The 24,699-nt window shown below is 36.5% G+C and overlaps 1 protein-coding gene across 6 annotated transcripts in view; it reads right to left on the bottom strand.

The window, feature by feature from the left end:
* Positions 1–39: 39 nt before the first annotated feature.
* MAPK8 (mitogen-activated protein kinase 8) overlaps positions 40–24,699 on the bottom strand; it is a 52,422-nt gene continuing 27,762 nt past the window's right edge. For 2 of the 6 annotated variants that reach the window (XM_080620360.1, XM_080620361.1), the window contains exons 3-12: positions 23,547–23,676; positions 22,420–22,478; positions 22,146–22,284; positions 17,266–17,431; positions 12,381–12,452; positions 10,228–10,410; positions 9,247–9,371; positions 8,256–8,319; positions 6,279–6,356; positions 40–5,233 (exon numbers count right to left, since the gene is read on the bottom strand). In XM_080620360.1, the coding sequence (XP_080476486.1) occupies positions 5,088–5,233; positions 6,279–6,356; positions 8,256–8,319; positions 9,247–9,371; positions 10,228–10,410; positions 12,381–12,452; positions 17,266–17,431; positions 22,146–22,284; positions 22,420–22,478; positions 23,547–23,676 (1,162 nt within the window). In that variant the 3' untranslated portion in view covers positions 40–5,087. Of the gene's footprint in view, positions 5,239–6,278; positions 6,357–8,255; positions 8,320–9,246; positions 9,372–10,227; positions 10,411–12,380; positions 12,453–17,265; positions 17,432–22,145; positions 22,285–22,419; positions 22,656–23,546; positions 23,677–24,699 lie in introns of those variants that run through there. The other 4 variants (XM_080620364.1, XM_080620362.1, XM_080620363.1 and 1 more) reach the window with 4 other exon arrangements.

Here is a 24,699-nt window from a genome sequence, read left to right on the forward strand (position 1 = left end):
TTTAAAACAGATGAATTCTCAGGAAAGCCTGATGCTAATAAGACTCCAACTGTAGTCATATTATGAAAGCCACTCCAGCCTAGCAATGAAGAAACACTAGATGCATAGTAGTAAAACTTTTTTTTTCCTTTTTTATTTAAAATATCATTATAACCAATTGACATACTAGATAACAATGTATACATTCCAGTGGTGCACACATAATGACCTATGGCATGAATGAGTAAAAAAAACACAATATGTTCTCAGTAATGCCCCACCAACAGCTTATTTGGAGGGAATAAAGGAAAAACCAGGAAAAGGTATCAAATGTGGGAAGAAAAAAAAAAAAAGTACAGTTTTCCTCAGCATTTTTAATGGTGTATCTTCCCCTTCATATTTCTTGGGACAAAATAAAATTAAGAATATACTTCAAAAGGGGCAGAAGGAATGATCACAATAATTACGGTTTTTTTCTCAACTTTAGTAATAAAAGTTAAAGAACTCTCAAAAATAGACTAGATATTGGGCCTACAAAAGTAATTCATCTGTATGCAAAGCTTACCAAGAATTATTCCTTTTGTAAAATGTAAAGGATGAGCTGACATTACTAGTAAGCTATTTTTACCTACAAAACCAGACTACAATAATAAAATCACCAATTTACAGCTAACACAATATTCTAGATGTACATTACTGTACACAAGCTATATATTACACGACCATTCTATGTGAAATCTATAAGAAACATACTGATATTGTCTCAACATTGGCCAGTAGGTTTATTTTTCTAAAGGAAGTGTATTTTTCTATTCACATTCAGTGTAGTTCCAATAGCATGGGTTAGTTTTGCTTACTTAAGAAACATAGAAAGTTTGTGTGAGGTAGTTCAAGAAAACCTAGCTTAAATTTTTAACTGCAGAAGTAGAAATACAATGTGATCTGATTCATGACACGTTTCTGTAATGCAGAGATATAGAAAGAGGAGAAGGGAGTGAAAGAGTTCACTTAAAATACCACTCTTATCCAGTGCCCTTAACTAAGAATAAATTAAATGAAAATTTGGGTAGGCAGTAGAGTCTTATCACATTTCTTCATTAAAACCCTCTTTCTAATCCTAAAAAATGCAGACAATTCTGCCTCAGCTCCAGTCCTCAAACTAAGTATGTAAGAATCGAAACATTGACAGGAAACTAAATTGTAACAGCATGGACAAGCTGCTGTCAACAGCAAATAAAAATGCATCTAGAAACAGTAATTCACTTCCTTCAGCAACTGGAAACAGTAAGACCAAGTGTAAGGTGAATCACCTTCTCTCGCCCCTTTCCCCTCTAATCTTGAGAAACAGTTAATGTCATACACTTTGGATCCCTGGCTAGATAGGAACCATCCTCCTGTACAAGCTTTTAGATCATGTTCCTTTACGCAGTGTTGAGATGAATGCCATATACTCTAAAGCAGGGCATTATACCCATGCAAAGGCCTGTCAAGGTGCTTAATTTCTGCCCCCTAACCAAACAGCCTGTGTTCAGAGAAGCAACTCTCCATAAAACCAGCCCATGTCAGTAACACCATGCTCACTCAGACACAGAGGCAGCAGAAAGTGCCAGTGCCACAACTGCCTGGAATATTGCTCACTCCATCTGAGTTACTAGCTGGGCCTAAACCACACCACCTCCTTGAACTGACACCTGCAGGTGGGCAGAGGGGGACATGCAGATAACAATTTATGCTAATACTATCTTTGTATCTAGCTGGAATTCCTATCCAGAATGGTACTACTGCATATAGCACAGTCAGATTTTTCAAAACTAAAACGCAAGCTGCACAGTACCCACACAAGGAAAAGTGCCACATCACCTCAGCTTAGCAGGCTGAATACAGCAGAGGTGACCTGGTTGGTCAAGCTGGCCTTGAGGCTGTTCAGATGATGGGTACAGCTCTAGCAGTCCAGCTTCTCACACACACAAGCACACTTGCAACAAAAAGAGAGGAGCTATTTTATCCTTGATGCCTGCCACAGCTCTGACCAGAGAACATGGAAATCGTCGTCCAACTTTTAACCTCACCTGATCAAAAAAAAAAAAAAATCAAACGGCTCACTGTAATTCCATCCCTACCAACTTCCAGTGAATTGGAACAGCCCTAGAAGAGCAAAGTTACACACACTTTAGTGATGCCTGTTGTCATGAGGAGATTTTGGAATTATAGACTAAAATAAAGCTTAACAATACTTTAAGAATAAAATTGTACAGTGTACTAGATAGCATATAATCTAATATCGTAACAGTAGACAAAGGCAGCTGAACTCCAGCTGCCCATTTGTTTGCTATCAGTGGCAGTGTACAGCTATTTCTGAAATAATTTTATATTTCAATAAATAAAAAGGGAAGTTAAAACTAGCATGTTGTTGTGATAATTTGGTTACTGAATCTGAAATTACCATCACTTTGATTTGCCTAAAATTCAGGCAACTGAGGGGAAAAGAAAAGCAACACTCCTTTGCAGATGGTTCCAAAAGTGAACTATGCAAAGCTCCGACCTTACCAAATAATCCCTTTAAGTACAGTTCACTCACACTGCAATGGGTTGCCGTGGGCAATCCCACCCATTCATAAACCCAAAACATTCTGTGATTAACCCTACCTTAAAAGAAGAAAAACTCAATTCTCCTTAGAGCTCATGAACTCAGTGAAGTTTTAAAATACAGCACACTGTGGTAAAACCTAGGAACTTAATTTTTAAAGCTATTTTTCTTTGGGACACTGGAAAGCAATGCCAAAAATTATTTCAAAGTTTCAAAATACTTCAATCACCGCTGCAATGTGGAGGGGTCCAAAATAAACTTACATAGCAATTATATTTACCACATTCTGTTCTTAACAGCATTTACAGGCATCAGAAATTGATTTTGCCAGTCTTGACTTCATTACGCTGGCCTGACGAGAATATCGTTTGGCCCTATGTAACAATGGAGTACTGTTGTATGACCAAAATTTTGGCTTAATTCACAGCTTAAACTTAGATTAAAAAAAAACCTACAAAATAGACTGTTCTGTTGGTCTCTGTTGAACTTAAGCAGATTTTCTATGTTTCACTGCTAGCTGAATCCAAACAAGTCCTGCCTCTTCTGAGGAAATATACAGTTTGGCAGGATCCTTTAAAAATAATTGCCTTAAAAAATATGGTTTAGAAAGGCAATATTGAAGTACCAGATACAAGTGAGGAAAGCAAAATTACATGCACACAGCACTTACCAGTAGTCTAGCCAGGCCAGGAAAACAGAATTTAAGTCATCTTTGAGACATTACCATTCCTTGTAACCCTGCATGTTTTCTAAGACGACATATTAGATATTGGAAACATTACTATCACTCCTATCTTTTCTGAAACTTACTGCAAAGATGATTTTTCCTCTTTCAATTACAACTTCAAAAACATACCTATTTAACCCAACAAGCAGAAGGAACCACACTGAAGAACATCCATCATTCCCAGATGACCTCTGTAGCCAGTTACACTATTTGCTTATGCTCTGCGCCCAAGACTTCTGTGTTCTTTTATGCCCATTTTTGTGAGCATTACTAATTTAAATTCTTCTTCACATTCTAATTCACTACACAAAATATGCATCTACACAAGGCAATTAATTGTACAGCCTAGCTTCACTAAAAAAATCTGCATTTTCCAAAGGAATAAATTCTGAATGATTGTTAAACTCATACATAAACTTAAGTCAGTTACACATAAATCATTCTGCAAATATAAAATGTAAACAGTTAAAATACTTCTGTGAGGAGCAGCACCATTTTACATGACTATTTAGTAACTGTTCTATATATTTTAATATATCTTTTGTTTAAAAAGTGTATTGAAACCTGGAGCATCAGTGCTGTAAACTACTGAATATTTACGACTTAAAATGAACCATTATTAAGATTTCTGCTACACTGGTCTCATGGCGAAATGAAGAAGATACATATTAATTTATACAGCACTACTTCTCCCTCCTTTGGATGGCATATATTGCTCACTTAATGCATTAGCTACAGAAATCCTGAGGTTCTCCTATGGTTTTTAGCAATCAGTTACTTTTGGTGGAGAAAGAACAGCTGATGTTTTGCCCCACTGCATTTGAGTCATTCCCTCTTTTACCTGAAAAGCACTTGCCTTTCTAGACAAAACTAGCAAGAAATAAAACTCCCAAGAATCACATATTACATGAAAGTATAGCTACAGCATATTCATTTTCCCTCTTGGCAGTCTAGACATCCTGGATACACTTCATTTTGTGTGTATAAAAACAGGCTACAAGCTAGAAGTAAACAGTTTATTGGCATTGCAATGTATTATTCATGAAGTATCCTTGTGTTTTATGGCAATCACAAGATTTGGCATGCCACAACTCTGCAGAAAATATCACATTACTTTGTTAGGCTAGATATTTCTGCAGCTTTGAAGATATGCTTTGCTTTCTTAAGTTCATAAAACTGTTCAGATGCGATTACTCTGCCAAGGATTGTATGCTGTTTCTCTAAAAAAAAAAAAAAATCACTAATTGTTGCTTTTGCTGAAGTATTACAGGCAAGTGGCCAAAATAAAAGAGGATTTTGTTCACTGCCAGCACCAGAGTACTATGCCCAAACTACAGCTGGCTGCACTGAATTCCCTCCACCTGGACATGGACATATGACCAAGCATAAAACTTTGAAGGATATCATGAACAAAACATCTGGAATAAATTCTAATTAAAAAATTGAAAACCTATAAAATCTTAAATAATTCATTATATGGTAATGTCCACAACATTAATATGTGCTTTGATAAAACAAATCTTACAAATTCAGTAAAAAAAGATCAGCAGCATAACAGTAAAGCAAATATGCAGATTTTAAAACCACAATAAAAATTATCAGGTTTAATATTTTACAGTTAATTACAGCAAAAAAGTGGCTGCTTTTAACACAACTTACAGTTTAAAATTACAGCACTTTATGATGAATTCTACGATTATTTTTGAAAAAACACTCAAAAATACCACCAAATTTTAAAGGTGCCCTATTAATGACTAAAAGGACCCCCCTCCCACCCCCCAAAAGACCAAGTAGTCATCTACAGCAACCCAGAGGTCCAGCTGAGGTTTCTAGGCTGCTGTCTGTATCAGAGGCCAATGTTGGATCTGTTGACATTGAAGACACATCATTGACAGATGAGGATGAAGATGGATGTTGAGAGCCATTGATCATTGCTGCACCTGTGCTATGAGAAACAAAACAGCAAATCAGTTGCAGATACAGTTGCATGGTTCAGTACTTGCATTAGTCTGTTTCTTCCTAATAGTTATGACTTTCCCCTGTTTCAGCAAGTTTGAAGACATGTCTCAATCTATTGTCAAAGTAAATAAAATCCACAAGTCTTTAATACTGGCCTTAATGAATGGTATGTCATGAACCACAGAACTCACATGGCATGACACCTGTCAAATCACAGCAAATGCTGATGGCTGAAGGTTAAAAAAAATCACAGATAGTCCTGCATAATCACAGACAGATCATACTGCATAAACCCAAAGATGAGATGCCCTACAAAATGTTGAGATGCAAAGCTAGAATGTATCTACATATTTTATTTAAAGAAGAAGGGGTCTGTTTTTTTCCCCCATCAGATCCTCCTCTTTAGGCTGCGTAATAGCTGGTGTCCAGACAGACAGCATACATTCAATCTCAGATACACACTGTTTTTTCAGAGTCTGGACTTGAGTGAACTCTGAGCACACTCCACGATAGCTGTCCAACATTTACCATCATTTTTCAGCAGTGCAAATGAGTCCTATCAATGGCCCGCTAAAGGGCACATTTTGGTCCAAAATTCAGCAACAGTTCCTGAAAGTGCTCTGTAATTTTCCCACCTAGAAATTACATCTACTGCTACATCTACTCAGTAGATGAAAATAGCAGTTATACCTTTATCTGAAACTATACCAGTTACACATTACACACCAAACCAGCTTACGGCAGTAGAGCACTACTACCTACCAAGATGTTTCTTGAGGACTGAAATGAATGAAGCATCAGTTACACAGGGACAATAATACAGGAATTTAACAGATTAATAAAAAGAGGTGCTAACCCCATACATTTAATTCAAATATGCAATATCTCAAAAAGAATTTAAGGGGTTACTGGTAATTTAAGAGCCATATGTTTGAGTTCAGTTACTCCTGAATATCTTGAACAGCTTTACTCTCTCCTGACCTACAACTCAATGTAGCTTTGTACTATTCTTTTATTGTAACCAACCTAAAGGGGCTGGTTGTCCACGTATAACCCCATTCTTGGTTCTCTCCTCCAGGTCCATGACTTCTTTGTATATCAACTCTGAAAGTGCAGAGAAAGGAAGACAAAAAATGAATTTGCAAATCCAAGACTGGATTGATAATACATCTCTCATTAAAATGTACATGAATTTCACAGATTTAGTACTGTTCAGAATAAGGTTTGAACAACAGGCTGTAGGCTATGGAACAACTGGAAAGTGATATAAAAATGTACAATTGTTTTAAATTGGAGCTACAATGGTCTGGCATTCTCAAGAACACACCGATACTGCTCTAAGACTCTTTTGCCCAGGCTGCTTCGGGACCTGAGGATAAACGGAGTCTTAATCACTCAGTTTTTATCAATGGATTCTTTGGTACAGATAAACTCATCAGCAGGCTTAAAAGGAATAGGTAGAAAAAAGCCCATACAACACTGCCATCCTCCTGACACACTAAATTTCTTCAGCAACAACATCTAAAGGTCCAGATCACAACAAAATGCAATACAATACTGGCACATAACTAGCCAATCCAAATGAAAGCAACTTTATTTTCCAGCTATAGAAATTCCTCATCCTTAAATAGTTTAGAAGTGCTTCTAACACAAATCAATCATACACCCTGTGTACTGGCCAGAAGGTTTCTAGGCTAATGGCAGCTTATTACTCAGAAAACACTTCAACTGGAAATCTATAGAAGTAACAATAGAAAAAAGGGACTAAAAATGTTAAATGCAACTCATAAGAGCTGACGGTCAGAATAACTACTTCTTATCTGTCACTGCCAAACTAATGCAATGTAGAAACAGTTTAGAAGAAAAAAGCATTTAAGAATTACAATTTCAAGGGCTGTGGGAGTCTCAAAAGTAAACTCCATATTGCTTGAAATATCCTCAGCACATCTGCCTCAAAAAGGGAGATAACATTGTTTGGAAGGAGGAATTTCTACAATTTTCCTCATCTCTGCCTTTACAATTAAAAGTCAGTTTCTAATAGAAAGTGATTTAAAAGTGTGGTAGTAGTGTCCATTACCAGCCAACACAATGCAATGTCAAAAATGATTCACGAAACATTTGCCTTGCTTTTTTTTCCTCTGGGGATAAAAAGGTTATAGAGGTCTGATATCCCTTTCTGGACATTTTCAGTACAAAGTATTAGAATGCTCAATTGCACTAAATTCTCGCTTAAGTTCAGCATTTATAGCCTGCAGTCTAGATCTGCATTTTTATAGAACTAAAACCTCTGCAATTATACCACCCTTTTAGAAGCACTTTCAAAATGAAGCACAAGCTTTCCAAGTAACAAATATGTTCCCCTTTTACTTTATCATTTTACAACTCATATGACTAGGAAATATAGATACTAAACCAGTACTAAACACTAAAGACCACGCTCTTGGGTCCACGAGACTTATGTCATACTACTATCTGTTCCACACTTCAAACTCAGGTACTTCCTCAGGGTCCTATAGCTGATAACCATCAATGTCTCCCATGCCAGCTGTAATTTCAACTACCTTGCCTATCACTAACACTTCTTATAGCTTCTTCTTTCAAATCCTCTGCTTGATTTAAAAGGAGTATAGTTACTGCTGGTATGCTCTTCACTTGAAGACTAGTGCTTCTACTTCAGACTTCTATTACTCAAGCTCTTGCATCTTTTTCAGTTGTAGCAGTTGGTCTAGAAGAGTTACCCTCCCTAGAAACACTGCCTTTATGACTTGCAAAATGTGACTGAAAGGAGCAGGACTTAAGCTCACTACAAAGGCTTAGCACCTTTGCAGGAAAATTTTTAGCGTCCCAACAATCAAGAGCTTGTGAAGCACTGATCTATTGTCTTGCCAATCCAAGCAGTTTAAGTAAATACTATTAGGTTGCTCAGAAGAACCTTAACAACAGTAATCACTGGGACCTAGCCTACTCTCAAAAGCCTTATTATACCTAAAATGTCTTTCTTACCTTTCCATTCTTCTATCGTGTGCTCCCTCTCATCTAACTGCTTATCTGGTATCTTCGGTGGAGGCTGAAAAACAAAACTAACTCAGGTTAAAGCAATTAAAATGGATATAAACCAGAACAAATGAAAATTTAAGTTAGTACTCGGAATATGAACCTGATCTAAAAAATACTGTATTTACATGGTCATGCATTCTCCTATACTTGGACTTGGCCTATTTTCTAGGTGCTGCTACACGTTTTAAAGTTCTTCTGATTAACAGATTTGCTTGTATTATTGTAATAATTAGAATAGAAACTGAACAGTCTGGTCAGAGTTCCTAAATGCAGCCATCTCCAGCCCGAGCAGCCCTTTTTATCTACTTACTGCTAATTACTAATTTTTCCCTCTAGCTATTATAGATCAGCAGAAATCTAATTTCACCATTTACATCAAGCATCCTTTTCTATCCTTAGTGGGTCAACGATGTTCACCAACCACCTTTTTTAAAAAAGGATACTTTTTTCACAAGCTGAAATTTTCCCGAAATGAATTTTAAGAAAAAATTTTCAATTAGTTCCTTTGCTCATCAGTGTTAATAACTGAAAGCTCAAAATCTCATACTCTGATTTTGCTTAAACACAGTTTATGAGTACTATCAATTGCTGCAACTAATGAAAATATTTCTCTCACCCAGGAGTAAATACCTCAGAAACCTACCAAGGGCAATCAAGCCCAATAACTGAAGCTTGATAAATTAGAACCCTAAATAAAAGATTTCATATGCACTGCAACATGTCCAGGAGATTATATGCAATTGTACATGAACATACACACATACAGGTACTTCAGTTTACACCCATTCCTTAATACTATTTCTAATAAACACGTCTCATTTAAGCTTCTAGTGAAATGCGTAGATCAATCAATAATCTTTCAAGCAGTTATATCAAGCATCACAAGTCTGCTTTAGTACAGTACCTTCCTAATCAGAGACCTAAAACAAGAACTTACAGCTTCTGCTTCTGAAGGATCATACCAAACATTGATGTATGGGTGCTGCAGGGCTTCATCCACCGAGATTCTTTTAGAAGCATCTATAACCAGCATTTTTGATAACAAATCCCTTGCTTGACTTGCTGCAAAAGTAAAATTTTCTATTTAGACCAGTGCCATACATAGTGCAATTGAACAGTATTTCAAAGCTCCTAAGGAGAGGAGACCTAGAGTAAACAAATTCCAGTTTAATATCTATGCAACCCTCATGTAATTTGGGGTTTAGGAAAGTGGTCCACTTGATGAAAGAAAAAAGAAATTTGAAGAGAATAAGACAGGTGGCAAAGGGGTCGGACATGTTTCACTACACATTTTCAGCATAAAGCACCCCCTAGCAGCATAAACTACTTCTAGTATATAAGTATCTAATGGAAGCAGCATAAGCACCCCGTAGACATCCTTAAGTAAAATATAACTCAGCTTGCAGCATAGCTTTGGAATAGCAGTGGGCAAACACCTACTACCCCTTCTCAGAGTTCATGGAGAAAAAACTGTCACGTACTGTTACAGAAAATATGGTGAGTCTGTGACTCCACTGAGTAGATGACTTTTCAAACCAATGAGTTATCTCAGTAACTACAGGATATGTATTATGAATATAAAACCTTTATTCTCCTCCCTAGAGAAAGAAGATCTGCTCTGCCTACACAATTTCCAAGCCACCCTCCTCCCACTCTTCTCTAAATCATGTTGGTATATGTCATTGAGAGGAATGTATATATTTACTTTTCTTTATAAAGGTATCTCCAGAATAGGAGCCATTTTAGAAATGAGAAAGTGGAGGTAAGCATACACCAGCATGCTCATCCACTCCCATTATATTGTAGTATTAAATCCTTAGACAATGTTAAAGTGAATAAAACCAAGATACGTTTTTGTTCAATACATCACAATTTTAAAACTTTTTAACATATACAACACACAGAAGATAGAGCTTACCTTTAAGCTTATTATGTTCAGAGTCAGCTGGGAAAAGGACATCTGGAAAGAGTTTTTCAAAACTATATCCAGCATATTTAGGTCTATTCTCCACATAAGTTCGGACTGTAGGCTGCAATTTCTTCATAAATTCAGGGCATGGTGTTCCTAGCTGCTCTATAACTTTATTCCATTGATCAATATCTAAGGTTATACAGCTAAGAAAAACACTGTGTCTAATTTTTGGCTAGGAAGTTATATTAAAACCACATGAAATAACTAACAGAGACAAAACACAGAAAATTATAATAAAAATACGAAGTTCATCATCATTAATTAGGACTATCTTAGAGAAAACAGTGAAACAATGACAGACTATGATAACATAGTCAAGGCAACATGTATTTTATTCAAAATTGCAATTAACTAACAAAGGATATACTTCTGAGAAACAAAAAATTAAAAAGCTCACAAAACATTATTAAACAAATTCAAATAAAGGCATTCTTTAGGTTCTGGAGAAGACCTCATTTCCCAATCTGAACATATATTCACAGTACTCAAGTTACTCGTAAGAATTATCCCCTGCAGATGCTTTGTCCTTCATTCTCATCTTGATACCTCAGCCCAGCTGGACTTTCCCAAGTTGGTGATCTGTCACCAACAACATGCAACACTGAGCACCAGTGGGCACACAGAGGATGGAATCTTGGCCCACACATATCAATGACAGTTTTGTCAGAGACTCAAATGCAGAAGTTAAAAAGTTTCAAGGATACATAAGGAACATCTTATAATTGAGAAGTTTACATAAGGTACAGGGGAGACTGACTTGTTTTCAGCATAAGAATTTAAAACATGTTACTGAATAAGAAAATATTTGGCTCAGGAATTCCTACTTGCAGATGATACTGGGAGAGAGCTCAGGTAAAAATTTATATGCACTTATTCATATATTCTCCACAACTTTTTCTCTTCGGCTACCACCATAAACTGGATACTGGCCTACATAAGCCTTCAGTCAGATGTAGCAGGCCTCCTCTTAAAAATTAACAGCAGACCTTTATAGAGATTTTCAATCTCTACAGTGCTTTAGTACAGGCCTTGAGAGGGGAAAAAAAAAAAAAAAAAGTATTTAAATTGTATGGCACTGAGCTTAAACTGAAAAGCCATGCTAGCAAACCAGATGCATAAAGCTAAGCATGGTGCAGCTCATGCAATGACAGAGCTGTGTGAAAGTAAGAATGCCGTGGATCTCTTCACTGTGCCTCAAAATTTTCACCCAACCTTGATCCCAAATGGGACTGTATCAGTTATTAAACAGTTAACTTGCAGCAAAAGCAGGAAAGATTTCTGATGTGTAATCACCAGTAAAACAACATGCCAAATTCCAATTAGATCCATTAATTTTAGCAATGATCCAGAGGTTTCAGCTCTATTCACCTGGAGCAGACCCTTTTTCTGAAGTATTGTTCACAAGACACACAGATACCACAAAGCCATTCATGGAACAGAGAGACAGAAGTGCCAGATATTTCTGAAAGCTGTTTGCAGGATCATTTCAGCATACAAAAATACAAAACTCCAGAATATAACTAATGAAGCAGGTTAGGAATTTTTGGTAAACATTTCCTATGGAATGTAAAGAGTTAACAACTGCTAACATGCTTGGGTAGGAAACAAGATTAGTAAGTTATTACATAGAAATGATCTCCAAAGCAAAAACCAATGCATATGGCCCAGTAAAATAGCACCTAAACAAAACAAACCAACCAAACAAACAAAAAAATCTGTCTTAAATGTGACAACACCCAAAAGCAATGGACAGACACTGTGTTAAATTGGGAAAAAAAAAAAAAAGACGAAAACAAATTATAAAGGAGGAAGGAAAAATAAGCCTGTTTGCCCAAGTGGTATTTTGTTCATCTTACTTAGTATTAATTTCTAAAGACAGTCATACACATTAATGCTATGTTGTGGTTTTGCTTTAAATGGTATAACTGTAGAAATTTCTGCAGCTTCCTGGAGGCAAAATAATGATCTTGCAAATTATATTTTAAAAAGGCAGTTTAAAAACAGAATTTTATAAATTAGAACCACCTTAATTTGGAACTATATTGCTGCAGTATCTTTTGACCCTTTACAACTACATCCTAGGCCAAAGGTAAGGATACGATCTGTACCAGGAAATAAAACACCACCTTTGATCATTTCTCCCATGATGCACCCAACTGACCAAATGTCAACTGAAAACAAAATGCAATGATATTAACATAAAAGGTAGTTATTAAAATAAAGTAAATAAAAACATCTAGACACACAAACATGAAGTGACTATAAAAAGCGTGTGTAATGAAAATGAGTGAAGGTCAAAGTATGTTAACTACAGGACCAGCAGAGACTATGTCCTACTGCTAGGTGCAGCCTGAATATAAATGAAGCTCTTAATTTTTTTTAAAGTATATCACAAGAAAAAAAATCCATGTTCATTTAATAAAAAAAAATTGTACAATATGCATTTTCATGACACAACATCAATAAAATGGTTAATCACTTCCTAACTAATTCAACCTGCTGCAGCAGCACAAGGATACAGTCCCTTCCTGGAAACAGGATTTTGTGGCAAACCATTTCGCCCATAATGCACCCCACAGACCATAAATCCACTATGTTTGTAGCACAAAAAGAAGGAAAAGCAAAGCAAACAGTCATTTAAAATTAAAAGAAGCATAACATGACTGCATTCTATAAACTGCAGAGACAGCACAGGAAGAAGAGCAAGTTTTATATTAATCAATGAAAACAGTTTAAAATACACCATATATAAGGATTAGCTTTTAACTGTCTCAAATGCAAGGCAGAAAAACATCCTTTTGTTTAACACAGTGCTAGAGCAAGAGCTAGAGCAGAGAGAGAGAGGGATACACATGGATCAAGCAGAGTAAAGCCCTTCTCCAAGCTGTGAGGCTTGCAAAGCTACCTCTGCCCATAGGCTAGATTGAAGCACCAAAGGTGTTTCATGGAAGTAATTCCATTGTAGTTGTAGCAATAATTTCAGAAGTAGCAAAGTAAACCAACCTTTAAAAAAATTGTGCATCTAAACATTTAGGAGGAGAATTAATTGGTTATTACACAGGAATTTAAATTTGCCATGAAGTATTTTCTACAAGTCAGATTATCATGCATCTCTCTCTCCCTTTAAATAAAAAGCAAACGGAATCAGTAAAAGATCACTTAGAATTTTAGAGGATCAGTTAAGGACAATATTAGTACGCTCCTATAAGATTTTCAATTAAAATTTTTTGTTTAAAAATATTTCTCCAGTTATGCTGAAATAACATCTTGTACAAAAGAAAAACTCAAAATCCAGTTGTTTTTTTTTTTGGGGGGGGGTTCAAAGTACACATTTTCTACAATACTTTAAAATAAATCACTCAGAAGACATACTCAAAGATGCAAAAGTTTACTTTTCACAGGTATGCCAATTTCTTTTGTGGTTGCTTTCAGAGACATTGTTAACTCTGGATGCATAAGTTTTCTTGAAATAACAATAATGAAATTGTACTATTATACTTTTATGATAACAGTTGTGTACTAAAAATCACATGTAAAAGCTCTGAAGGAGCTCAACAATATCAAGCAAATAATGTTGCTTCTTATTGAAAATATTCCTTCCCCCTTATTTATAGTTCCTCTAAAATAGTATCTAAACCATATGATAGGAGATCATAGTTGTACATATTAATAGGTCAAAATTAAGGGCCTGGTTCATTTAAAAAATGTTTGACAACATTTTATGACTAGTGGTGTTTTTTCTTTAAAAATTCTTTTCAAATACTTAAAAAAGTACTTATTCTTTGGCTTAGAGACACAAAGATCAGCAGCCAAGTTTTGCATTTAACTTTTAAAATAAAATTCTTTATGTTGGCTTTTTCACCTGCAAAACAATCTGCTGCCATCAAAAACCAAAATATACCCAACTCTGTCATAATTAGTTTGTGTCCAACATGATAAAAATGACACCCATAATTGTGCAGAGAAGTCTGGGAAGAGAAATAGCATGAGTCAATGACTTATTTTCATGTCTCAGAAGACAAATTACTTCAGAGGTGAAGAAAAACAGTAGAAACCATTCTGGTCATCCTACAAAACTAAACTTACGATGTTGGGGGGTGTTTTGGATTGCTGCTTTCATTAATCAAACAAAGCTTGCCCACTTATAGGTCTCTTAACTTTTTTATTAAGCTACGCTAACTGTACACTGAGGACTGCTCCTGTGTATAAATCTATAAAAGACTGAGTACAATATCATTACAGACTTGAAAAATCTTTTTAAAAACCTATTGCTTGTCAGAGTATATTTTTTTATTAAAAACCTTGTTTGGAGAGAAGTTACTGTTTTCTATAATACTAAGAGAAAAAATAGCACGTGCAAAGGAAGTTAAACCCCTGCGCATACTAGGAAAGTTAAAAGTAGTTGCTTCAGATGGTTTAGGGGTTTCCTTGCTTTTCAGAGCTTCCTTCCTGATAATGATGCACATAACTGCACATAAATCAAAGTATGTTAAGGTACGTGTGTCCTTCAGTTCTGAATATCTTGAGCTTGCAAGGCCTGGTTTCTTAATGTAATATACTTAAATGCACTTTATCTTCTTCAGTATCAAAACCTATGAAGAAGTTAACTCTATAATTGGTTTGTCTGGGATCTTTGCTAGTTTTAAAACAAATAAAATTTCCTATGTGCATCATACAGTACAAAAAGAATAGTGCTCTGCAGTACGTATCTTAGTCACCAAAACATACATTGCAATCCTCCCACATAAGTTCAGCAAGGCACTGAAATGGCATAAAGCTACCAGATGATCCTGTTTAACTAAACTGAATGTTAATGTTAACCATTAGTTAGCTGTAAATTTTCAATATTTAACTCTAAATTAAATAAGTTACCTTGTAATTTAACTATGGGTTTTAAAGGGATAAAATAGGCATCGATGTTAAAAGGTGAGAACTCTGGAGGGCCCATGGTTCTTACTGTAAGTACCTCCTTGGTATCTGCCTCCCTATCAGGGTAGCTCAACAGTGAGGAAACTCATCACGCAGTGATTTAGAAGAGTAACAATTTATGCAGTAGCTTTTTAATGACAACAGTCCATACAGAAATGCAGACTGACTTCTGACACAGCCCACAGATTTACATCCTCCAGAAGTGTCACTCCCAACTCAAGAACCATGTATTTGGCTTTGGAAAGACAAGATAGTTTTCCATATGAAAGTAAATTTTTATTGATATTCTGCTGCACAAAACAATACATGCTTGCTTAAGGAACAGGATTGTCACTAGCATGACAAGGTGCTCTAGAACACAATCTATTTAACTTCAGTTGTAACCTAATTAGTGTTTTAGTGGAAAGAATGTTTCACACTTTTGCAAGTCAGCATTATTTACAGAGATAAATGTAAAATGGGCAAGCTAAATCAGAAAGCTTGTGACTTCCATTGTACCAATTCCTTCTGTAAGACAGCTGCATGATTCAGATTACAGTTTTAGGTTCTTTTATCTAGTCTCTCTAAACTGGCCAATATAAAGTCGGGGAAAAAACAAAGAAACTTAAATACATGCTTCCTACAAAACTTTAGCATTCAAAAAAAAAAAAAAAACAAGACATTAAGCTTGGTCCACTCAACTTCTGACTTCTAAATTATGGGAAAAATAGCCAACCCTGGAGGTCATTTGAAGAACGTATACCCTCTCACGCAAACTAACGATCCAAACAGATATAAAAACCACAGCCTTGCAAAAAGGGTCTATTTTTATTCCTTTGATATGGCTTTTTTCCTTGTCAACACTGACAGAAGTTATTATTCTTGGCTTTTATAAATGACAACAAAATTAACTCTCTATGCACATAGCAGCTATTGGTTACACACAACCCGAAGTTACTTTGCCGTAACGGCTTGCAGTTGCCAGGCAAGTTTGCAGACTATATTAAGAATCCTGAAAAGGAGAGCAAGCCCCAGTTGCGTCAGTAACCTGAGAAGCCATGCCTCATATCACCAGGAGACAGCTAACAAAGCCTCAAGCATCATGGCATCTCATGGGCCTTTCTGGAAGACTAATCAATAGAGGGTTTAAAATACCTTGAGCAAAAGGTGGCCTCTGTGAAGTGTGCCTGCCTGAGGTGGAAACACCAAGTGAGCTGAACTGACCACAGTGACAGCAAATCAATGAAATGGCAGCAGAATTGGGGCCACTACAACAGAATTTCAGGAATGACACATTACTTTTGTTTCCTAAAGGATACTACCTGTTTCATTCAGGAGATGCAATGTACTTTATCATGTGTTTCCCTCAAATACTGTATCCTTTCCTTATATGCTCATAGAAGACATTGAGAGAAGGGACACAGAGTGAGTATAAAGATTAGGGATGTATGCAAGCAGAGGGATAAAATAAACAAATTTCTCTAGAATTCATCCACGGACCATGGACCCCAAAGAATCTGTGCTACTTCGTGAAGGTACTATCTGCATTCTTATCTCAAGATTTTTTTTTTTCAGCAAGGACTTAGCGCGACATGACTGAAGTAGGCTGGTTGCACAGCAGGCAGTTTTAACTTGTCTGTTCCTCAGCAGCCTTTAAGTTACCTATGTCCTGAAAGGCTACACTGAATATAATTATTTAAACATTAAATTTAGGACACACATTTACTGATTAATTACAATTTACATCCTCATCAGGAATAAAGTCAATCGAGGTATATCAAGGTACATAACACAAATTAAGAAAATATATTTCCAGTTCTTCCTGGATGAAACTTGATCTACTAGGCAATTTACTTGATTTTTTAAACAAACAAGGCCCTCAATTTCTTCTCCTATTAAATGCAAACATTTCTAATGGGTTGAGCTGAATAAACAAATTGGTGTATCCAGAATCTGCATTTTGGTCACAAGGCTAATTTATAAAACTTCTACAGCTTGAAAAAAACATTAACATGTAAAATGTGGTGTGCCAAACAAAAAATAAAGCTATGCCAAAGAAAGACTATAGTTGCTGACCGTTTTCTTTGTATCCCATCCCTAGGATGACCTCTGGTGCTCTGTAGTAACGAGTCACTACATAAGGCGTCATCATAAAACTAGTTCCTGCAGTTCTGGCCAGTCCAAAGTCAAGAATCTTCAAAGTGCAGTCTGACTTTACTACTATATTACTGGGCTTTAAATCCTTTAAAAAGAAACATCATATATGACTGCTAAGACAAGCACACAGTACTCTGTCGTTCACATTTTTAAAAGATAATACTGCTGACATTAAACACCACATATACAACTAGGATATTGCTTAACTGCAGTTTCTTTTCCCCTTGCATTAATTCATGTGCATTCAGCAGACTACAGATTAACTCCCTTAATGTGCCTGTAGATTTATATAGCAATTAAAGAAGGAAAATACAACCAGTGTTACAAGATAGGTTAGCAATGTCTGAAATAAACTGAAGTTAGTAAGAAATGTTAGCTCTGAGGAAAGGTCTAGAAACTGGACACTGTAACAACAGTTATTACTATGATGCAGAACACAAGTAACATGACAATTGCTGAAATAATTTGATGAAATAATCATCTTGATACAAAAATTATAAAAATTATAACATGAATGTAAAAAGCAAAAGGTTTCTTTGCTAGCTGAAGCTGCATTACCTCTTTTAAACCAATGCAGATGTTTCTCCAGATGGGAAGGAAATCCCCATCCTCACATAGATTTAGTTTCTTATGTAGGACTTGATTTTATACTTATTTTGGTGACCAAACCCAAAAGGCACCATTGAAAAACTGCCAGAAATTAACACAACCATTAAATTGGAGTGGGAAATCCCCAGATACAGTTTCAGATCATCTTAGAAGTTTGGCAACTGTATTCTCTTCATCTGAACCCTAAAACCAGTGACAACAGTGGCTTTACATCTACTTATACAAACACTACACAGGCATACTCAGTCATTATCTCAGAAGGACCTTACACACAACCAAATGTCACAAAGTAAATATTACAGAGTAACTTCAGAATAACTTTGCCATCATAAAATCTTTCATAGCACATACAATCACATAGATAAGGCCTGGATCCTTTCTGCCTAAACTCTACTAAGATTAATGAGAGAAAAACCTGAGATGCGGCACAGAACTCCAGCATTTGGGCTGCAGGCATTTGATAAGTAGCCCTATCTTTCACTGTTTCATAAAGACTTAAAAGTGGCTATCTGCAAAATATACCAGTTTTCATTTGTACTTGTACGGCTTTCAGCAAACTCCTCAGAAAGCTAAGAAAACTGCATTAGACAGGAAACCACAAAAGAGTTTCAGAACAATAGAATTTTAATGGGTAATTAAGTCTTGCATACTTACACATTCACACATTCACTTTACACACACACACTCTGCAGACAACTTTGACTTAAAAGATTTTAAACACTATGAATGAATTCAAGTACTATAAGGCATTCCAGCTACTTAATATGCATGTTTCAGATTCTGCTACAACCCTATCAGCTTTAGTTTTGCACACTTCTATTATTTGGAGGCTGAGTCCCAGGTGCATGCCTATAGTATTAACTATACTCATCCTCCTCGAAGCTGTAGGAATAACACTGGAAATGCTAAAAGATCTTCACTTTGGAGGAGAAAAAAATCATTACAAGGACAAAATGCAAAAGCTTACAGAGTACTATCTGTCCTTAATTTCTGAACACCATATAGCTGTCATGAAGCCTGGGAACATGATGTAATTTGCAATACAGAACTGTCCATCAAAATTATGAAGGCGAGAGTTTACTTACACTACATCCAAATTCATGCCAGACCAAAACCTCTTATGGAGCCTCAAAAGCTCCTGTAAGAGTGATCAGGTTAATTAGGCTGCATAAATACATCCAGAACCTATAGCAGAAGGTATCTTGCTTAACCTTAAAAATGTAAAATGTCAGTGCCTAAAAATCTAAAGAAAGATTTGTGTGAATGGCTTCCATAATTAGGCACCTTCGTTATGTGCTCAAAATCAGGCAGAATGCAGTGTTTCGGAGCCTCCATGCAAGACTAATGAGACACTGTGTCCTTCAGCAAGCCAGTGAGGCGCAACTCTGCAATGCTGATCATCCGTCCTTTTCAGACTGCAAAATATAACTGAATGTGTACTTCTACACTTGCTGGAAACTCTGTCTCTGCAAAGTATTTTGAACACAGTAATGTTAATTTGCCATCATATGTTAAAGCAGGTGTAAAACTACAGTAAAATCTTCACCAAAATCAAATCCTTATCCACTGATGTGGCAGCCAAGTTTGCTCCTACAACTTTGAGGTGAAATTGCCTAAAACTTTGTGTTTGATATCTGCTTTGTTTGGTGCCTCCAGTTTGCAATGAAAAAAATCACTTATTTCTAGGCAGGCAGTATCCAGTGCTGCAGGCACATACACAGATTGTTGTAATTTCACTCATTCAGCAAGCTTTCAAAAAGTTGCTGAGATGCTGAGATTATCACAGCTGTGTTAAAAGCAGAAGAACCCAGTTAAAAACCACGTGAAACTACCAAAAAAAGCTTAAAGCTTTAGAAGACACTGAAGAAGTACACTAGATTCACAGACAGAATGCTCCACAGGCAGCCACAGTAAGGTACACTATGTTTCAGGAGTATCTAGTTTCAATAAACTAGTAAGTTTTAGACATTAAGGACAGTAGTGCTGAAAGCCCAGAAGAGTGGTATAAAGAGTTACTATTGCAGCTACTGTATGACCTCTTTCCAAGCAGGCCCTCTTTGTCTTCTGAGGTTTTGTTTGGCTTGTTCCACAGAGAAACAGGATTTTGATACTTTACACCTTGAAGTATAAAGACATAACAAACACAGCAGGTAAGCAATGCAAACATTTTGCTTGAACATACCTAATCTTCTAGCAAAGTCTGAGAAGAAGCTATAGGCTGAAAATGTACCGTGAAGACATGCAAGTGAAATGTATCTGCCCATGTCCAAAAAAGCATTCATGCATACATATGTTACTATTTACACAGCAATTGTACCTATAGTCTCTTTGGAATAGCTTATCCCTGTACCAATATGGAGCATTTCAAAGACTTCACCCATATCTACAGAGGCAGGAATTTTATCCTCAAAGCTGTTTTTATTCCTGCCCAACTACCTGAGTAGGTAGTTCTTTTTTATAAATGTATGAGGAACTAGATGATCTTAAGGTCCTTTCCAACCCTAACTATTCTATGATTCTAATGCTTATATTCATCCATGACTTCTACAGGCTCAAGAGTCCGATGCCTGCTTTATAGGAGTACAAACTGCCCTTCAAGCAAAGTTTTAGAAGCTCCCTCCTGCCTGCGTCAAGATGCACAGAAACAGACACTCTTACATGACCTACTCTAGCACGTCCATAAAATATGCAGTTTTCAAAAAACAAAGACGACCTAGGAGAACCTACAGCATTAATCTTGCACAGTCAGGTACTGAAGAGACCAGAAAATGCCAAGCTGCATACAAACTCATTATTTCAATCCCACGGGCGCATGCATTAGGACACAAAAAGCCGCATAATCTCAGTAATATACAATATAATACCACAACTGTGGCAAGTGAAGTAACCTACTCCTGCCTACCATTCCCAGAATAACACAAGAAGCCCACTGACCTGTCTCAATGTCCACGAAGAAGCACAGGGTGCAATGTCTGGTTGCAAGTTATGCTTCTGCCTACCTTCCCTTGCCTATCTTTCAAACACAGCAGTTAAGGGCAAACTGCAAGCAAGGAGGAAGCCATCACATTCCCTCCTAGAACTCCTCACTAGAATGAGGCAGCCAATGCATACTAGAGCTAGCTGAAAAAAAAGGAAGCAGTATCTGCCCATTCAAACTGTATTCTCTATTCAAACAGTTGTCCCTGTTCTCTTGAGGGAAAAACAGAAAACTGGAATGTCGTACTGCCAGACACAGCTTGCAAGTCATACAACATGCCGGTCACAGCGAGGTGGACTACTGAATTGGACAAGCATCCTAGCATAGCAACTCCTGTCCTAGCACTCAGAATTGCCATTCGTGATTTGCTTTACTGGGTACTTCACCCATGAGGTAGACTGTGTAGCGCTGCCTGAAAGCATCACATATTTAATACGCTTAATTATATCTTCTGCATAATTTCAGAAATGAAAACTTTCAAATTTCTCTAAAAGATTATACTGAAAAATGTAGCACTGCAGAAATAGAAGCTTACAATTTTCCACAATAGCAGAGATCATACCTGAAAAGTTATAACTAGACCATCTCAAGCAAACTTTACAGTATATATAAATATATATATGAAATGTTCAACTTGAACAGGCCAACTTAAATTCAGAATGTCTTGACTGGATTGCAACATATACATGCCATTTAAAAAGCAGTACTCAGTTTTGCCTGAGGACAGTCTGAGTGAATGCTTTGTGACACACAGGTATATGGAAGTTCCACTTACAGGTCTTAATTATCATCTGTTTATCTGGAGACTTCAGATATTTATTCATTACTCTGCTAGTAAAATAAAATGGGCAGTTCTTTCAGAAGATGGAATTTCAGGTTTGGTTACCAAAACAGTAAAGGCAGAGACACTTTCAGATATTCTTTCCTGCTATGACTACTAAAATGGAATATGATATAGAATTAGAGGAGGTAATGTAACTCGCTTCAAAAAATCGTTATTTGCTCTGTGCAGATTATTATCAAATCAAACACTCAAAAAGTTCATTCCAGAATTACAGTGGAAATGTGATGATTTCCTTTCAGCTTTCTCTCTCTGCCTATGGGGCAGCCCATGTATCACCCTTTCTGCTCCTATGTTTTATTTTTTTCTGTCTTTAAGTACTCAAGGCCAAACCAGGTGAAATGGAAATGATCCTCACTTGAGTTCACTTACCCTATGTATAATTCCAGCTGAATGAAGATGTTTGATACCACACAGCATTTGATAAAGAAGATAGGACATTCTTTCATGGTCGAGCTCCATCTGAATCACTTGGCAAAGATTTGCATCCATGAGCTCCATCACTATGTAGCTTATGAAAAAAAAAAGAAAAAAAAAGAATAATAATCAGGTAATACTGTCATTTTATGGTATTCTTTCCCTTGTTCATCTTTCTGTGTGAGTATTTTTAAAATTAAATCCCAGCTTTATTTCAAATCGGACTTACACGTCTTGAAATTCTTCCAGGGATTTTTGTGGTGTGAACACATTCAGTAGGCCGATTATCTGTAGGAAGAGGGAGAGGAAGTATAATTGCACCACAGCAATAGCAAAGTTACAAAGTCAAAGTTTCAGAACTGATACCCATTATTCTGATGAGATCCTCCTGGTACACATTGAAGCTCAAGATGCTCAGTGGCCTAATATGCTGCAAGAGATACTAATATCATAGAAGGAGTACTTTTTCTCCACAAATCACAATCAAAAACACTCTGCGCATTAACAAGATGACACTAAAAGTCTGAAACCTAAGGAAGTTAGTCAGTTCTCCCCTGCCTTCTATTTGCAGTTTGAAGAGAGCTGGTAAGATGTCTATTGTTTATGAGGAAAAATAGAATTAAAAACTGACAGACTACGTAAAAGATACAACTTTGCCATTGACACAGAAAACACACAAAATTTTCCCAGATAGCTAAGAGACAGAGTAAGTCATCTATCACTGTTTCCTTCCCTAGCAGCCATTTTATCTTACTGAAGGGGAGTTAAGAGGGAAGGCGAGGAAGACTGCACAAAGCCAACTCTGAAAAAGAAAATGGGCAATACCAGCCTTCTGTAGTTCAACTCTGATAAATTTAACATTTATTATTCTCTCCCCCTGTGATGTAGACCAGATCTTTCTATGACTCGCTCTACTCCACAGCTTTGCAAGCATCAGACAGCTCCTATTCTCACAACACAAGACTCCCAACTCATTCATGCACCAAGAAAAAACCTGGAGCAATAGAATTATTACAGCCTTTGTTCTCCTATTTGTCTAGCAGCAGCCACAGAAACAAAAGGATGCACTTACCACTCATGGTATTCTTATTTGCCAGCTGCTTGCAAAATGTAGCAATGTAGCACTGACTCCCTTCCTGAGTTTGAAGGGGGGTATTTAAAGATTGGGCAGGTATTAAAACTAGTCAATAACAGCCCTCCTGAAAGATCCTTCTGTATTTCTCATGGAGATACAACTATGCAATGAAAATCTCTATAATCTACAGAGGATGTCATCCTCTGAAGGCACTTTTAAGACTTCAAAGAATAACCTTCTAGTTAATTCTTTAAGGTTTAAAAGCAGGACACTGCACTCACATTTTTGTGATTAACACACTTCATAAGAACAAGCTCTCTGTAGGCTCTTTTAGCGTGGGTTTGGTTCTGAAACGGTCGGCTTAACTTCTTGATTGCAACATTTCGTTCAAGGATAGCATCATAAGCTGCACTGCAATTAAAAATAACATTATTACATCTCAGATCCTTTAAGCCATGCCAGTCACCACCTTTTCCAGACACCTGATATCATGTCCATAGTTAAACCAAATTTCCACTGTTACTCACCTTTAGGTAGTGTAATAGTGAAGTATGTAACAGCTGAGTGATTTAAAATTTAGAAAGGTTTCACAGATTCTTAGAATTAACACATGACAATCTCAACTAAATAATGCAGGATCTCTGCTTCCTAAAATACCTCACTAAAGATATTGATATTTTGCCACTTACTGGCACTCAAGAACAGACCACCTAAAAACACCCAAAACACTTCAAACATAAAAAGCGCATCAATTTCATGTAAAATCTTCACACTAAAAGGAAGGGAACAAAGAGGAAAAGTAGATTAAATAAAGGTCTCATGCTTTGACTTACACAGTTGCTTAATTTCCTTATGACAATGAGAGCATAAAGGTCAAGATAAAGCAAACAGAAAAAGTTAAAGAAGCTTTAGTATCTTGATAGCACTGGCTTTTACTTGGTAAAAAAAAAAAAAGAGCAACACTTCGTTTGCAGACTAATGCCAAGATTGTCATATGATTCAGTGACACAGGCTGTTACTGAGGACAACTCCAAAACGTATCACATTTCCATGACAGGAAGGCATGGATTTTGTTTCCTGTAAGAGGTAATACAACAGCTGACTACCATGCAGACTCAGGAGATATTTATCAATTACTAAGAAAGTTTCAGCAGGATAAACACTGTTTTCTTGTTTCTTAGCAAGAATCACATGCAAACCTAATGAAGAACATCTGCCAGTAAATGATCAGCACCCACTGAATCCAACTCACTCTTTCAAAAACAAAAAAAAAAAAATCATGTTGCCTACATAGCATGTAAGCTTGAATATCATTTTATTTTATTAACATATCACTAAATGGAAACAACATATACTGGTAACTTTCACTGGTTTAGATTTTCCACTATCTGGAATTTCCCCCATTTACCTTACGAAAGACAGATAGGAAAGACT

The sequence above is a fragment of the Psittacula echo genome, assembly GCF_963264785.1.
Source record: "Psittacula echo genome assembly, chromosome: 6".
NCBI classification, from domain to species: Eukaryota; Metazoa; Chordata; class Aves; order Psittaciformes; family Psittacidae; genus Psittacula; species Psittacula echo.